The sequence below is a fragment of the Anneissia japonica genome, unplaced genomic scaffold (genome assembly GCF_011630105.1).
Source record: "Anneissia japonica isolate Jap-2015-1 unplaced genomic scaffold, ASM1163010v1 scaffold287580_len341680_cov180, whole genome shotgun sequence".
Taxonomy (NCBI): Eukaryota; Metazoa; Echinodermata; class Crinoidea; order Comatulida; family Comatulidae; genus Anneissia; species Anneissia japonica.
In genome coordinates this window covers 117,996-135,630 of record NW_022717063.1, presented here as the reverse complement: position 1 = coordinate 135,630, position 17,635 = coordinate 117,996, and the positions used below count along the sequence as shown (strand labels likewise).

General features: G+C 34.6%; 1 protein-coding gene across 5 annotated transcripts in view; it reads right to left on the bottom strand.

Annotated features, from left to right (window-relative positions):
- Nucleotides 1-585: 585 nt before the first annotated feature.
- LOC117110102 (mucin-22-like) overlaps nucleotides 586-17,635 on the bottom strand; it is a 19,704-nt gene continuing 2,654 nt past the window's right edge. For 2 of the 5 annotated variants that reach the window (XM_033252700.1, XM_033252704.1), the window contains 19 exons: nucleotides 13,697-16,868; nucleotides 12,804-13,046; nucleotides 12,098-12,340; nucleotides 11,761-12,000; nucleotides 11,341-11,568; nucleotides 11,028-11,141; nucleotides 10,375-10,635; nucleotides 9,172-9,281; nucleotides 8,584-8,794; nucleotides 6,890-6,991; nucleotides 6,414-6,541; nucleotides 5,654-5,800; nucleotides 5,110-5,488; nucleotides 4,577-4,749; nucleotides 3,860-4,024; nucleotides 3,366-3,478; nucleotides 2,905-3,167; nucleotides 2,673-2,742; nucleotides 586-2,116 (listed from right to left, as the gene is read on the bottom strand). In XM_033252700.1, coding sequence (XP_033108591.1) covers nucleotides 1,564-2,116; nucleotides 2,673-2,742; nucleotides 2,905-3,167; nucleotides 3,366-3,478; nucleotides 3,860-4,024; nucleotides 4,577-4,749; nucleotides 5,110-5,488; nucleotides 5,654-5,800; nucleotides 6,414-6,541; nucleotides 6,890-6,991; nucleotides 8,584-8,794; nucleotides 9,172-9,281; nucleotides 10,375-10,635; nucleotides 11,028-11,141; nucleotides 11,341-11,568; nucleotides 11,761-12,000; nucleotides 12,098-12,340; nucleotides 12,804-13,046; nucleotides 13,697-16,868 — 6,915 coding nt within the window. In that variant the 3' untranslated portion in view covers nucleotides 586-1,563. The remainder of the gene's footprint in view (nucleotides 2,117-2,672; nucleotides 2,743-2,904; nucleotides 3,168-3,365; nucleotides 3,479-3,859; nucleotides 4,025-4,576; nucleotides 4,750-5,109; nucleotides 5,489-5,653; nucleotides 5,801-6,413; nucleotides 6,542-6,889; nucleotides 6,992-8,583; nucleotides 8,795-9,171; nucleotides 9,282-10,374; nucleotides 10,636-11,027; nucleotides 11,142-11,340; nucleotides 11,569-11,760; nucleotides 12,001-12,097; nucleotides 12,341-12,803; nucleotides 13,047-13,696; nucleotides 16,869-17,635) is intronic. The other 3 variants (XM_033252701.1, XM_033252702.1, XM_033252703.1) reach the window with 3 other exon arrangements.

Below are 17,635 nucleotides of genomic sequence, written 5' to 3'. Positions count from 1 at the left end.
CAAATAAACAAGGTCTCTAAGCACCAAATAATAATACTGTAATAATAATAATAATAATAACAATAATAATAATAATAATAACATTGCAGCGTTCGTAAAATGTTTGTCACTGGTGCTGGGAACAGTCACAAAAGAGGGGGACGCCAGGCCCCCAGTAGAAAAAGTAGATGAGCCAATGGCACCGCTTCCGCCGCCGTTGGTCGCTGGTCACACACTGCCCACTTCATCTCCACCATGGTTGGGGCTGAGGTAAGTAAATAATAGGCACATCTATTATTGCCTGGAAATGGCATTTGACCGAGACTGTCAAAGTAGTCCTCTCCCCACGAAATTTTCCAAAGCTTTCCACTTCCAAACTATTACGACATTTTACCCATGTCAGAGGTTCGTCTTACATTAACAAAGAAAAACATGGATTCGATTGGATTTAATTTATTTGGTGTGAGCACCAAGGATAACCTTTGAAAAGCTTAACAGATATTTCTAGTGTGGTAAGGTCTTAAGGTGTTGACTGGACACCGGCAGTGGGCCCAGGCAAGCACCTATTTGATAATACTGTAAATAAACACAAAATATGTTACTTGGTTTTTTTTTCAATTTCTTTTATTGTTAATAGGCAAGCACTTATATTTAAAAGTCCTTTTTTAGCATGAATTTAGAGAGAGCTTAGCTCTGTCGGTTAAAAAACTGGTGGTGCAGCTGTGTGTGCGCTGAACCGTGAATATATGCTATTTATTGGTTCCCAGTTCAATTCCCATCGCTGGTCTCCTTGTGTTTCAGCTGGAGGCCTGAATGCAAGTTGTAATAACGCACCCCCTTTCGGATGAAACATCAGTTGGTCTCGTCTGCACTATGGCCCATGTGCACGTTAAAGAACACAGTAAGCCTGCACTTTTCAAAAAAAGTGTAGGGAATTGTCTCCCGGTGTAGTACTGCCCAATCACCACAGGATGGTACCCATTGAAAATAAGTATTCTTTGCTGGGCTTCTTGGTGTTCCGAATAATTCATTTAGTCCAATCCAAAGACGGTTGTAAGTCCAAATATTCTCTCTACACCAGGCGGAAATCCAATCCAATTCTCCATAGACTTGAAGTTAAGCCAGGCTTACGTTAAGCCTGGCTCAAGGTTAAGCCTGGCTTAACTTTGCCAGGCGTTACGGTTCAGACTAGCTGGATTAGCCAGGGGAAAGAATTTGCATATTAATGAACCGTAGCCAGGAAACGTGCTTTGAAGCATTGCGGGCGAAAAACGTACGCTCGCTCACAGCACACGTAATTGAATGCCGATTGGTAATTTTGTTACCCGAAGTCAACGCAAGATCCCCCGCAGTGATTAAAGCCCGGCTTAGAAAAGTTAGACACGGTGGCATGCCAGGCCTAGTTGTTACTATATTGTAGGAACACAGGTCGATTGATATAAGCCACATAGTTCAGACTGGCAGGTGGATAAACCCGGAGAGTTGAGCCGGGTTTATCCACCTAGTCTGAACTAGGCCTATGTCGTATACAAATTTGTTGGATAAATGTGTCATTGACATAATAAGGTATATATTAAGATATCGTCAGTATCTCAGACTTATGTTTGCTGATGTGCTTGATTGTTTACCGAGACTAAGCTGACTACTTTCATTGAGATTTTTTCTGGGATACGAAGACGAGTTGGAAAATGTCTGTTGCTTGCGAGATGAAAATAGTTTGGTGTCACCGGTCACAAATGATCGAAAACGTTTGGTATTTCTTGGTACATTGAGTAAGATCTTCCACCAGTGAATTCGTACTTCCTTGTTTCTGACACAGTACATTACAAAGATAAGAAACCCCTGTAAAGAATTAAGAATACAAAAAAGCCACAGCATAATTTCTGATGCATCTCCAATGGCAAAAAATCCGATCAGCCACGTTAAACCCAAAACTGTTGTAACGCTCACTGTATTTTGTAACATCTGCATCCCTCTGTGTTTGCTTATCTTTCCTTTTTTAGGTGATTGATTGGTGTTTTTTCCAAGTTGGCTTAAACTATGTAAAACCAGACTGAATATGATCATGTTTAAAAGTAAGGATAGGGCGACAGGAATTGCTACAGCGTAGTACATACGTTGGAGGGTCAGGAAACAACTGCAATGAAACATAATGGCAAGGTAAGCTTTAATTATTCAAGGTTTTCCAATAAACAGTATTTCAGAAATGCACAAGAATGCATATGGACCATTTGGTTGATCCATACTAATGTACACAATATATTTTAATACCTAGGTTTTCCTTACAATTTTCTTGTATGAAATTTTGTAGGAATAAATGAAATATTCCTGTAGTATACTATGTATATTTTAGTAGTATCACCAAGAACACAATGAAAAATAAATAAAACAACAACTACCCCTGTTACACTATAATTGGTTAAAGTCAGGAGGAAGTGGTCTCAACAAAACTCAATGTAGAATAAAGTGTTATTTCAATCAATTTATTCAATACTTAATACAATTTAATATATAGACCTATTATTGAGTCTTAAAACTCACCTCAGTTATGATTATATACTTAATAAATTAGTAGGTTCGTTTTTAGGTTTAGGTTTAGGTTGACAAAAGTTTGTGCAAGGACAGAATCATTCTACATTGGAATATGAAATCAAATAATATATAGGCTTGCAATATGTCTTTAAAAAACTTACTGAGTTTTAGCATCGACATAGGTATCAATATCAATGAATACAGAAACTAAAACAATCACCACCGGTGTACCTAAAGAAAGAAATACAAGAGTTATGTAATTCAATTATAGTTTTACGACAAAATGTTTATATTGGAAATTTTTTAACAGCATAAAAATAAACGAATACAAAACGTACCCGCTCTAACACTCTAAAATATACATAAGAAACCAATAAAGTAAAATAGACTTACCCCAAGCAAACAAGCAAGCTTTTTTAAGAAAATGTGACACATGTGCATCAAAGACTTTTACAAATAAATAATACATGTTTACAGCTTGAACACTCATCCAGAAGATTGACGATAGCAAGAAGAAATGTAGAAAAGCTCCAACAACCATACATCCTAGACTGCTTTCAGTTCGATCAATTCCAGCAAGAAATACAATATACAGACCAAGCAAAGACACACACAGCTGACATAAAATGATCTTCGGCTCACTCCTCCGAAACTTCCTAAATAGGTAAAATATTGTATTGCAATTATCAATTCCATTTTGCACAATGGCACTCAGAGTAAGAATACCTATCTTTCAAATTTTGATTGTAAAAGTAACACAATTACACAATTAAATCGATTAGATTGCTAAAGTTCAGACATGTGCTATAAATTCTAAAGTAAATGTCTAAATTTATAAGTAAATGTGTACATACCTTTTAGATACAAAAGTAAGGACCGTAAGAAAAAGCGATACAATTGATATGCTTAAACCAACAGTAGTCACAATGTCAGCTGCTGCTGGAAGAGCATCCAGATTATAAAAATCCTATTAAAAGTCGATAAAAATGACAACACAATTTACAATGTGAATTTAAATAAGACAATGATGTTGACGATGACGACATCAGATGTTAACAATAATATCAATTAATTTTTACTTTTGTATAGAACATTCATCTGTTCTAGAATGATTTGTCATTGCATTAGCTGTGACGCCGACGATGTCGATGAAAAAATCAAATCAAATTCTTTTATACTTCAATAATTTCTGCTGCTGTTGCTTCTATTGTACTACGGTCCTGCTATACTATCACAATTATTGATAAATGTATGTGTGCTGCTAATGCAAAATGTATATTAAATAAATTGATTGTGTTTGACATAAAAGGGTACATTGTTATTGCTACTTATACAGTATGTCACTTACCATAAGTATAGCAAAGTTAGTTAGATGAGTGCACTCGCAATACTGCCTGTCACTCCCATCATCTGATCCATATACGAAAGTGCAGCCATCAGTCGACCATCCTCCAATTCCATCAAGTTTAAAGTCCCAAAATACACAGGTTGTATTTCTGTTTGTTTCAGAGATCTAAAATCAATACAAATTAAATGCGTGAAATACAATCATTTACATATATTTTAGTAAAAATTCTGACCACTTTATTAAAAATAGGCTCCTGATAGGAACATTAGTAAACTGCATAAACTAGGTTAAAATTATGTAAACATAGTCCATTATTGGACAAGGTGCTATCAGCTATTGGTCATCTGCCAAAACACAGGACCAAATACTGTACAAACTAGCTGATAAAACTACATAACTACATTCACATTGTAATTGGTAAACCTGTCAAATGAAATGAACTTTAACACATTCTACTTTACAGAAAAATTTCATGAAACTTCAACAATTCCATTTTACAGAAAAATTCCACCACCACAGTAAACTAAAAAAAATAAAAAGATAATAATGCCTCAATTTTAGTGTAGTAAATTGTTAGTGTCGATAAAACAATTAATTACTAGTAGTGTAATTACTACTATTGCACTGTTATGATAATATTAAACCTAAACAATAATAACAATAATAATAATAATAATTATTATTATTATATTCATAGAAAGTTGACAACATATTTACTTCAATGGGAATGAACGTGGTAACGATTGGCTCGTCCAATTCAACACGATCTAATCCAGGCACTGACAGAGAAATAACTTGACTATTTGGTCGGCGGCCTGAGCTATCGTTAACATACTGAGCAGATTGGAACAACCTACTGTCGTTGTAAACAATCACTACAATCCTGAAATCTGTAAACATTAAACACATGTTATTATTATTATTATTATTATTATTATGTTTTACCATTTTCCTTAATTATGAAAAACTGATGTACCATACAATTGCTGGATTTAGCCTATCTATATAATCATTACTAAAAACATATTATTAACATCCTACATCTTGACAAATATTTATATTAATAGTGTCTAATTTAGATTATTCACATCATACCAGCTATCCATATGTGAAAAAAAATATATATAGATTTTGTTACCTTATACCATACCACATGAAGCAAATCATTACACAAGTTTTACATTGATATTCTAAAGCTACAAGGTGCTTTCACTTTATTAATATTACTTATATATGTAATTATTATATACCTGTCTCGTTATTATTCTTGATGACGTCAGATATGGTGGTTGGCAGAGCAATTGACACATTGGCAGCCTCAGGTATTTTCTCGCCATCGTCAATAACTTTAACAACACCTACACCGTTTTCACTTGATTCCGATATAAAACTTAGGTAAGTGATGTCTTCTTCACTAACTTGACTTGCATCAAGCCTCTGAGCCTGTACTGCAATATTTGGTGTAATTTCTTCATAAATGCCCTCTTCATTTAGCTCTACTTTGCTCAGCTGATCTTCAAGAACTTCAACCATTTTAGTAGGAGCCTGATCCTCCATTTGACTTTCCATTAGAATTTGTTCCTCGACACTAAACAGGTTTTCTACTACCATAACAACAGATTGAGTCACCTAATTGTAAAAAATCCAAAAGTTATGTATACTTTGTACATTACATCCAGTATTCACTCTGCATCCGGAAGCATCTAGTTGTCATTAAAAATATATTCTTTATAATCAACCAACTAAAAACGTCCAGATAAATTCTCAAATTAATGATTTTTTCATTACATATACCTCAGTAGAATTAGAATCTGTTTGAAGAATATCTGTCAATATTTCAGCAGTAGTTTCCAATGCTTCCACCGTGATTTCTTCTGCATTACTTGTAATTTCTTCTACTTCGCTGCTAACTTCTTCAACGTTATCCATGGTGACACTCACCTAAAAACCAATGATTAAGGTATACAGACTAATTAACACTTTAAAAATAACAACACACCTTCGGGAAAATTTTATAACGCAGCTAGAAATCTGCGCATTGGCATTTGAGTCTACCAAATACACATATATTTATATATTTTTATTTAAACCATATTGATATAGAAAGGATGATATTGCTAATCAATGACAATTCAATACACACTGTTAAATATTATAAGTTCCTTATGGGCGAAAAAAAAAACTCAGCAGCAACAACAAAACCAAGAATAATAACAATAGGGCGGTCAGTTCATATTGCATATCTCCGGCATGTGCCTAAATGCTGTATAGTAATAATAGGAAGAAATTAACAAAAAAAAATGAATTTTCGTGACCTTGATCTTAGACTGCATTCCCCACCCTGTGATGCCTGAATACAAGAAAATATATCTTTCCATAATCTTAACCTTAACCCGAATTCATCACAACTTTCTTAGAAAACTATTATTATTAGCAGCAGCTGCTAAAACAGAAGCAGTAACAGCAGCAGCTGCTACCAGGGAGGAGCCACAGCCTCCCAGTGGCACCTCTCCTGTGTAGTTTTATGGTAAAAACTATATCAATTGACCATCACCATATTTAGACGTTCTAATAGTTGCTCAGTAGTAGCATCAGGTCCACAGTCAGCCAATACAGGATCTTCCCATTTTGCTGCACTTAATCCATCACCTTCACATGTTCGGTTAGCACGAGGCAGAAGATCTGATTATACAGAGACATTCGTTTAATTATTATTATATATTTTAACAAATATTTGTTCAGTAAAAATCATTAAATTTCATTCATTTTTATTTTATAAAGGTTCACATTGGCTTATCCGAATGGCCTACTTTGAAGACTAAATAAAAAACAAAAACAAAAACAAAAACAAAAAGTGAGTAATACTTGGTTTATCATAAGGAATTATACATATTTATAGCTATTTGAAACCAGATGAAACTATTTACCCATTTAAGATTGGATACATGTTATGCATTCTACGTAAAAATAGTAGCATTTATTTTTTAAATAATAATTATAGGAAAGATCAATAAAATAGTTTAAACTTACAGTTCACTTTGCTCTCGTCACAGAATTCTTCTGAATGTACAGTCTCTCCTACTTTTGCATCAGGAAATGTGTGGTCATCATAATGTTCTCTATAACACATTTCTATTTAAAAAAAAATGATGGGTTGGAGTTACTTTTTGACATTTGAGGCAATGACAAAAAAAAAAGAAAAAAAGAAAAAAGGTAAGAGATTTCAAAGAAAGAAAATTCAGTTATACTGTAATTGCATTTGGTCTATTGCTGGAATCAATTGGCTCTAGTTAATTAACTATGAGGTTTGGGCTGGGCCCTCTGAGTACAAGTACTAGTTGTATACAACTAGTACTTGTACTAGCTGTATACAGTAATGTAATAAAAACTATAATACACCAATTAATTGATAAAAAAAATAGTTTTACAGAACAAATATACTAATTATGTTTATTTGATTTTTATTATCATATTTAGATATTTATAACAGTTTATTTATTGTGTGTAACTTTCATTCAGTACTTATTTACTTTATTATTCAGTACTTCATTATTTTACTTCAATACTTTATTATTTTACTAATTTTTTATTGTTAAATTGGATGAGTGAGGATCACATATATTGATTAAATTCACTTTTGTGTCCCTCCACTAACGTAGGCCTATATGTACTTTATATGTTTTTTTCGGCAACTAAAGAATAAGATTAACATTATTTCGATGTGAGTTTGCGTCAGGAAAATGTCATAGGAGTAGCAGTACTTTCCCAAATACTTGCGAACAAAATTCACAAGTGATTCAGGTGGGAAACGAACCCACGACCTCCAGATAACTATCCCGGCGTCATAACCACTAGACTACTGAGTTTGCGCTTGGTGACTTGTGTAGGATCGATCACAAAGTAGCAGCGGGTACTGCAAATGCTATTTCGATGTGAGTTTGCGTCAGGAATATATCATAGGAGTAGTAGTGATGTTTAACTTACCTGACATGTTGTCGTACCAAATACTCAGTACATTTCCAAATACTTGCGAAAAAAAAGTGATTCAGGTTATAAAAGTTCGAACCAACTTTGCTATTTTCTATGTACTTACACTAAGGAAGAACACAGGTCATGTTTGAGATATTTGTGATTTATTGCCTCAATTTGCTTCATAGTATGCTACAACTCAAAGTTGTGTTTTACTGCTGTATTTTAACATTTCATTTAAGATAAATTTTAATGCATCATTAGATTATTTTAAATGCCTTTTAAATTATGCTCGTTTTCTTTTTATAGATCTTTCAATCTTTTATCTATTTGGAATTCTATATTGTTTGGATTTGTTCTTCTTTTGTCAAAGGGCCTCCACTAGACAGTGATTAAGTTTACTTTTGGGGTGTCCTGTCTCATGTTTCTTTCTTATGCTATTGTGGTTGTTCTTTGCTGTTTCTTTACATTTGAATGTTTGAGACAAATAAATGAAATGAAATATATAAATTATTTCAAACACGACCGGTGGTGGAAAATATATAACTAAAATGTAAACTTGTTTACTCCATTATTTAGCTCTACTTTGTGGTCATGCTGAAGCCTACATGCGGCGGCGCTGTTAAACTACACCAAACGCTGTGGTGAGCTAATTCAGCACATCAAGTCCAAATCTGCGACAACGCCACAGTCAATTTACTCATTATCATTGTACCATTAACAAAATCTAAAAAGGTTAATTAACTTGAGTGTACCTGTGCTTTTTAACACAACGCTATCTGGGTTTAGAAATCCAGCAGAACTATTTCCGATTCTTATTAATTCCTGTGTTAAAATCTCTGAAAAATCGTCATAAGAAGTGCTTGTGTTTAACACATAGAAATTCGCCTCAACAATTAAGCTACCAGAAGAGAAACTACGTATTTGTATTGTTATCTCATCTTTCAGTGACAGACTCTTGATAAGCTGGAAAATAAAATATATTGAAAATGTTATGGCCTGAAATATAATGCCAAAACAACTTGCATTTATATTAATAGTGCTAAATTATATTTACCACTGCTATAGAATTATCAATCTATGACGCGCATATGAGCTCTATGGGTTTATCACATTTACCTCGTAGGAACGCCTCAGGAACATACCATCATATTTTGCACCCTTGATCGGTCTTCCTTCTTTGAGAGAGCAGGCATGAATAGCTAAGCTAGCCTAGTTAGTAGGCTAATTATATTATGACAAGATGATGGAGTCATTGAATTAATCATTCATTTAAAATTTACTTGTTAAGAATAGAGTTAAGAAAATATTGTGTTATGCTGTAAACAATTAAATATACTTACAAAGTCAGTGATAACAGATGATTCATTTTTGAAAGCTGTTGATGATGGATCATTAAGATTTTCAGAAAATTCACGGTTAAATGTCAAAGACACCGGAAATACTAAGATACCTGAATAAAAAAAAATCTTCAAATACAGTCTATGGATTTAATTGTCATAACTCAGTTAATGAAAAATGTTATGCAAATAAAACAAAAATACCTGAATAAAAAAAAATCTTCATATAAAGTCTATGGATATAATTGTCATAACTCAGTTAATGAAATATGTTATGCAAATAAAACAATTTCCATGTATTTTCAATAAAACACGAATGATCTTGTTTATATCCATTATTGTCCTTACACACTAAAGTTATTTTTTTAGCTATTCAACGTAACTATAACCAAATTATTGATATCATGTGAAATGGAAACAAGAATTATATAACCAAATTTAATTGATGTATATTGTATATTATATACCTCATACATAGATTCTAGGCATCTGATTGGTTAAGAAGCAGGGCAATAGAAAGTACTATTCCCCTCAAAAAGTACTATTTCCCCCCAAAAATAGTACTTTTTTGACCTGTCGCGATGCGCAAACCTTAGGCCCACTACAACGCGCTACTGACGGTAAAGAGGAATGCAACCTCTACAACAAGATTATATCCTGACCGTGTCACGGATCAGCGAGTAGACGATAAACAAATATGGAGGCTGCTCATTTTAAGATGAAGGAGGACTAGCCTAGGCCTAGCATTACTTCTTGATGAAGCCGATAGCAAAAGCACCAAAAGACAAATTTAATGTCTTATCAATATTCGACAAATATATTGCAAGACAATGGGTGTTGTTGAAATTGAGGAAATAAGCAAAGAAGAGCTAGACACACTCTCGTTGATCGCCTAGATTTGATCTATTTATTCGGCCTAGTTAGTCGAGTAGTAGTAGCAGGCCTAGTATGCCTCTAATACAACAGGCTAGGAAGTAAGTACTTTTTTAGGCCTCGTAGAATCTATGTATGAGGTATATAAAACAAATATTGACTGCTCTAAATTCGGGGAACAGTGAAATCTATTGCCCCTCGGTGATGTGGAGACCGTAGCCTATAGGCTACGATTTCCACATCACCTCAGGGCAATAGATTTCACCATTCCCCGAACATGGAGCAGTCAATATTTGTGTACTATAACATGTGACTGATATAAAAAAAACTTACCATTTATAACCAATGGAACTTTGTTTGAATTAAATGTTGTATCACTGTGAGGTCCTGCTCCAAATCCACCACAAGTGTAATAACCCTGGTTTTCAAATGTCATTGTAACTGTTATTAAATATTCGTTCTTTGTATATAAAAGTGGGACATCATCTTTATACCACTGCCAGTCACTTGAATAGGCAACATTGCAACTGAGTTCAACAGTATCATATAAGTCGGCCTTAATTAAAACTGGTGTGACTGAAAAGGTGGCAAGATCTGAAAAAGTGAAGTTAAATGATAGTCCAGATATTTGCATCTTGAATAATCATTTTTTCCTTTATTACACACTTGGAAGCTCAATTACCGATTCACAAATTTTAACTTCCAGATATTCAGCAATTCTCTCTTATATACTATTCAATGTACAGTATTCACAGCCATTGGAAAAGCTATGTAGCTATGGTATTTGCCAATCACAGATATCACATTTCCTCTACATCTTAGGATGCATATCTATTCCTATTTTTCTGAATAACACGTTCTGTTTGGTCAGTTTGTTTGACTATTTGGATAGGTTGTTTTAAAAAATATTGAATATCAATTTTGCAATATCGGCTATAATAGTAACTTAAAGTAAACATTCTAGTTATGATCAATGCCTAACTTACCTGGAACAACTTCACATATATTTCCACTATAAAATAATGGACATATACATCCAAATTCTCCATTAAAATCTTGACAAATTCCACCATTTAAACATTCATTAACAAAACAGGCATCTGTTCAAAGAAAAAAATAACTGACTATGATTGAATATTAAATCTGTATTATTATTTTACTTAGCAATTCTTGATTACGAATATACACTCCAAAAAGCAGTTCCCACTACCAATAAAAATTTAAACAAATACAGATTTTTCAAAAATTAATTAGCTTTTTGCCAATGTAATGATAGTTTATGTATTTGTTAACACTTACCTATAACAGAGACATTAAACACACAAGTCTCAACGTTCCCATATTTATCAGTTGCAGTGTAAGTAACAGAGTGTATACCAACTTCCCAGTCATCGTCAGGTGAAGCAGATGCAATTAGTGTAACCTCCAGCCCAGAGTTATCATCTGGTTCTGGACTATTCCAAGTTACATTTTTATCAGTATCACTAACAACATTAGCAGGACAAATAAGGTGTGGTTTTTCCGTATCTGAAATAATACACATAAATTATAGTTGATCTTATACTAAAAAGTATATTATCACAGTTGGTAAGCGTATGTTTATTAGCAACACACTTCAAAACAGTTAATGGTACAATAAACTGGTGAATCGGTAATAATATGACATATTAGTTAATAAATGTAGAAACACATTACTGTATAAGAAATTTACAGTATCACCTTTGACTGTGATGTTAAATGAACATTCAGCTGTATTTTTATAATAATCTTGTGCAATATATACTACAGTTGTAACACCAATTGGAAAGTTATAGCCTGGTGTATGCGTTGAAGTTACTTCAAATTGGCCTGAATTGTCTTCGACGTGAGTCACCCACGTTACAATAGCCGCTGCGCTTCTTGAATCAGTTTCAACAAATGGCATGTTTGATGGACATATAAGAACAGGATCTTCCATATCTATGACAAAAGACAAAGAAAAGAATAGTTATAAGAATCATTCTCACACCTAGAGTAAATCATATCATGTCATATCTGACCACTGGGATAAGCTTACCAATAACAATAATGGGATATGAACAAGTAGCTGTGTTGTTTGATTCATCTGTAGCCGTATACATCACATCAGTTGAACCGATACTAAATAAAGTATAGGGCTCAAAGTTTGAATCTATTTTCGGTTCAATGCCACTGTTGTCAGATGTTCTCGGCAACATCCAAGAAACATTTGCAGTTGCTGAATTTTGATCAGTATATGCAGTCACATTTAACTCACAGTCTATCTCGGGTGGTATTAAATCTAATAAAATAGAACATGTCATAAAATTATGCTGATTGTCAATATATATGAATACATAATTATATATATATTAATAATAATAATAATGGCAACAGGAAACACTACAACTTTTTTTTTTGTTTAACAACTATAGCAAGCTTTCACACGTCTATACAAGACAAAAGCGAGAAGTAAACGAGGATATCCTTCATTCACGCAGGGAGTATATAGGCGAGCTAGGGCGAGTCCATTAATTTTCTTTTACGTTTGAGAGATAGGTTTCAAAGGAAACTTAGGCATTTATCGGTTTATCCAGGTAAGTATTCACGAAATAGACACATAATTATATATATATTAATAATAATATTAATAATAATAATAATAATAATCAACATTTGTGTTTTCATTTACTAGGCAGGGATTCACCAGCCTAGTAATAAGGGAAGGGGGACAGACGTTTTTAAGCATTAAATGTAAATCGTACCAAGTACAATAACCTCAAATGAGCATATTCCTTCATTGCCAACAGCATCCGTTGCTGTATAAGTAACTACTGTCTTGCCAATTTTAAAGGCATATGACTGGTTATGAGACTGCGTCGTGCTGACTACACCCACATTGTCAGTTGCATCTTCCAAGATCCAATTAACTGTGGAGGTAGAACTATACCTGCCTACTTGTACAGTCACGTTATCGATGTTGCAATCAAACACAGGCGCCTCGTTATCTAGATGAGAAAACAGACGTGTAAATATCTTGGTTATATTATTTCTTATATTTTCTTATACATATGTGTATAGTGTATTTATAGGCTTTTTTGGTTTCTCTTTTCTAAATCATTATTTGCATGTTCTTCTTTCTATGGAATTCCAAAATAAAGACAAAATAAAATGAATTTCAAGTTTTCCAATATAATTTTTTTGTAAACTCATATTCATGAATCACTTCTTCTAGCAAATCGTTTAACGGCTCACTTTTTCTCTCTATGTATAAATGCGTATACTGGGTTGCTCTGTTTAGATTAGATTTCAAACACCTGAAAAGGTGTTTGAAAGGTATTTCATTAATACAGCTAATCCATTAATTGTAAAATACAGAATATTATTGTAGAATTATAGAACAATAGGATAGTAAATTAGAAGAGAATTTGTTTTACATACATTTATATTAATAATTATATATAAAAAGAATCTGCATTGTTATATCTGTATCAATGTTTATTTTTTTGCTGACATTGCATAAATTGCATTTTTTTGTTTTTAGAATTTGTTTGTAATTGGTTTACTACATGATTTCTTCAGAAGCAAGCACCACCTTTCCGAAAGGAAGAGCATACTTTAGTAGGTCCTACTATAACCATTAACATTATTAACATACCTGTTGATAAATCCACAATTGTTGTGTCAGCCTGGTTTGTAGCAATAATTGTACTTTGGTCCCCATTTGTAAAATTTACACTTGTAGCGTCAGACATAGTTGTATAAATGCTTGTAGTTGAATCACCCTTTGTTAAATCCACACTTGTGGTGTAAGACTGAGTTGTAGAAGTGTTTCTATTTGGACCAGCTGTTGTTAAATCCACACTTGTTGTATCATACTGAGATGTAGCAACGTTTGTAGTTGAACCACTGCTTGTTAACTTCACACTTGTTGTTTCAAATGATGTTGTAGCAATATTTGTTGTTGAATCATATGTTGTTAAATCCACAGTGGTGGTGTCAAACTGAGTTGAATAACCACTTGTAATTTCCTTATTTGCGGTTTCAGACAGAGTTGTAGCAATACCTTCAGTAGAAAAGCCACTTGTTAAACCCACACTTGTGGTGTGAGAATTAATTGTAGCAATACTTGTTTTTAGTATATAAGTTGAATCAGCACTAATGGTGCCAGACTGTGTTATAACAGTGTTTGGTGTTTGACCACCACTTGTAATATCCACACGTGTGGTGTCAAATTGAGTTGCAGCAATGTTTGTAGTTTGACCACTTGTTGTAGCAGAATCCTTTGTTATTAACTCCATACTTGTGGAGTCAGACTGAGTTGTTGCAGTGTTTGTAGTTGGACCAAAGCTTGTTTTATCAGACCAAGTATTAGCAGTGCCTGTAGGTGAATCACCACTTGCAATATACACACTTGTGGTGTCAAGCAGAGAAGTACGTATGTTTGTAGTTGAGCTACTTGTTGCTAATTCCAAACTTGCGTCTGACTGAGTAGTAAGCATATTAGTTGTTTCAGACTGAGATGTAGGTATATTTGTAGTTTGACCACCACTTGTGATATCCACACTTGTGGTGTCAGACTGAGTTGTAACTATATTGGTAGCTGAGCTACTTGTTAATTCCACACTTGTTGTATCTGACAAAGTTGTACCCATGTTTGTAGTTGGTCTACTTGTGGCTAATTCCAAACTTGTTGTATCTGACTGATAAGTAAGCATACCTATTTTGTCAGGCTCAGATGTAGCAATATTTGTTGGTTGACCACTGCTTGTAATATCCACACTTGTGGTGTCAGACAGAGTTGTAACCGTGCTTGTAGTTGAGCTACTTGTTAATTCCACACTTGTTGTATCAGACTGAGTTGTAGCCATTTCTGTAGTTAGACTGCTACTTGCTTTATCAGTTTGAGTGGTAGCAATGCTTGTAGGTGAATCACCACTTGTTAAATCCACACTTGTGGTGTAAGGCTGAATTGTAGCAGTGTTTGTAGCCTGACCACCACTTGTAATATCTACACTTGTGGTGTCAGACTGAGTTGTAACCATGTTTGTAGTTGAGCTACTTGTTAATTCCAAACTTGTTGTATCAGACTGAGTTGTAGCCATGTTTGTAGTTGATCTACTTGTTGCTAATTCCAAACTTGTTGTATCTGACTGATAAGTAAGCATACCTATTGTGTCAGGATCAGATGTAGCAATATTTGTTGGTTGACCACTGCTTGTAATATCCACACTTGTGGTGTCAGACTCAGTTGTAACCGTGCTTGTAGTTGAGCTACTTGTTAATTCCACACTTGTTCTATCAGACTGAGTTGTAGCCATTTCTGTAGTTAGACCACTACTTGCTTTATCAGTTTCAGTGGTAGCAAAGCTTGTAGGTGAATCACCACTTGTTAAATCCAGACTTGTGGTGTAAGACTGAATTGTAGCACTGTTTGTAGCTTGACCACCACTTGTAAAATCCACACTTGTGGCAGACTGATTTGTAACCGTGGTTGTAGTTGAGCTACTTGTTAATTCCACACTTGTTGTATCAGACTGAGTTGTAGCCATGTTTGTAGTTAGACCGCTACTTGCTTTATTAGTTTGAGTGGTAGCAATGCTTGTAGGTAAATCACCACTTGTTAAATCCACACTTGTGGTGTAAGGCTGAATTGTAGCACTGTTTGTAGCTTGACCACTACTTCTAAAATCCACACTTGTGGTGTCAGACTGAGTTGTAACCATGCTTGTAGTTGAGCTACTTGTTAATTCCACACTTGTTGTATCTGACAAAGTTGTAGCCATTTCTGTAGTTAGACTGCTACTTGCTTTATCAGTTTGAGTGGTAGCAATGCTTGTAGGTGAATCATCACTTGTTAAATCCACACTTGTGGTGTGAGAAAATGTTGTAGCAATACTTGTATTTAGTATATAAGTTGAATCAGCACTAATGGTGCCAGACTGTGTTGTAACAGTGTTTGGTGTTTGACCACCACTTGTAATATCCACATGTGTGGTGTCAAATTGAGTTGTAGCAATGTTTGTAGTTGAACCACTTGCTGTATTAGACAAAGCTCTAGCAAAGTCGGTGGTTTGACCACTTGTTGTAGCAGAATCCTTTGTTATTAACTCCATACTTGTGGTGTCAGACGGAGTTGTTGCAGTGTTTGTAGTTGGACCAAAACTTGTTTTATCAGAACGAGTAGTAGCAGTGCCTGTGGGTGAATCACCACTTGTTAAATCCACACTTGTGGTGTAAGACTGAATTGTAGCACTGTTTGTAGCTTGACCACCACTTGTAATATCCACACTTGTAGTGTCAAACTGAGTTGTAACCATATTTGTAGCTGAGCTACTTGTTAATTCCACACTTGTTGTATCAGACTGAGTTGTAGCCATTTCTGTAGTTATACCGCTACTTGTTTTATCAGACCTTGTTGTAACAATGCTTGTAGGTGAAGCACCACTTGTTAAATCCACACTTGTGGTATAAGGCTGAATTGTAGCACTGTTTGTAGCTTGACCACCACTTGTAATATCCACACTTGTGGTGTCAGACTCGGTTGTAACCATGCTTGTAGTTGAGCTACTTGTTAATTCTACACTTGTTGTATCTGACTGAGTTGTACCCATGTTTGCAGTTGGTCTACTTGTAGCTAATTCCAAACTTGTTGTTTCTGACTGATTAGTAAGCATACCTATTGTGTCAGGCTGAAATGTAGCAATATTTGTACTTTGACCACCACTTGTAATATCCACACTTGTGGTGTCAGACTGAGTTGTAACCATGCTTGTAGTTGAGCTACTTGTTAATTCCACACTTCTTGTATCTGACTGAGTTGTACCCATGTTTGCAGTTGGTCTAGTTGTAGCTAATTCCAAACTTGTTGTTTCTGACTGATTAGTAAGCATACCTATTGTGTCAGGCTGAGATGTAGCAATATTTGTACTATGACCACCACTTGTAATATCCACACTTGTGGTGTCAGACTGAGTTGTAACCATGCTTGTAGTTGAGCTACTTGTTAATTCCACACTTGTTGTATCAGACTGAGTTGTAGCTATTTCTGTAGTTAGGCCGCTACTTGTTTTATCAGTTTGAGTGGTAGCAATGCTTGTAGGTGAAGCACTACTTGTTAAATCCACACTTGTGGTGTAAGACTGAATTGTAGCACTGTTTGTAGTTTGATCACCACTTGTAATATCCACACTTGTGGTGTCAGACTGAGTTGTAACCATGTTTGTAGTTGAGCTACTTTTCAATTCCACAATTGTTGTATCAGACTCGGCTGTAGCCATTTCTGTAGTTATACCGCTACTTGTTTTATGAGACCTTGTTGTAACAATGCTTGTAGGTGAAGCACCACTTGTTAAATCCACACTTGTGGTGTAAGACTGAATAGATGTGTATAAGAGACAGACTTTGACCACCATTTGTAATATCCACACTTGTGGTGTCAGACCTGTCTCTTATACACATCTAGATGTGTATAAGAGACAGGTTGTAGCCATTTCTGTAGTTAGGCCGCTACTTGTTTTATCAGTTTGAGTGGTAGCAATGCTTGTAGGTGAATCATCACTTGTTAAATCCACACTTGTGGTGTAAGACTGAATAG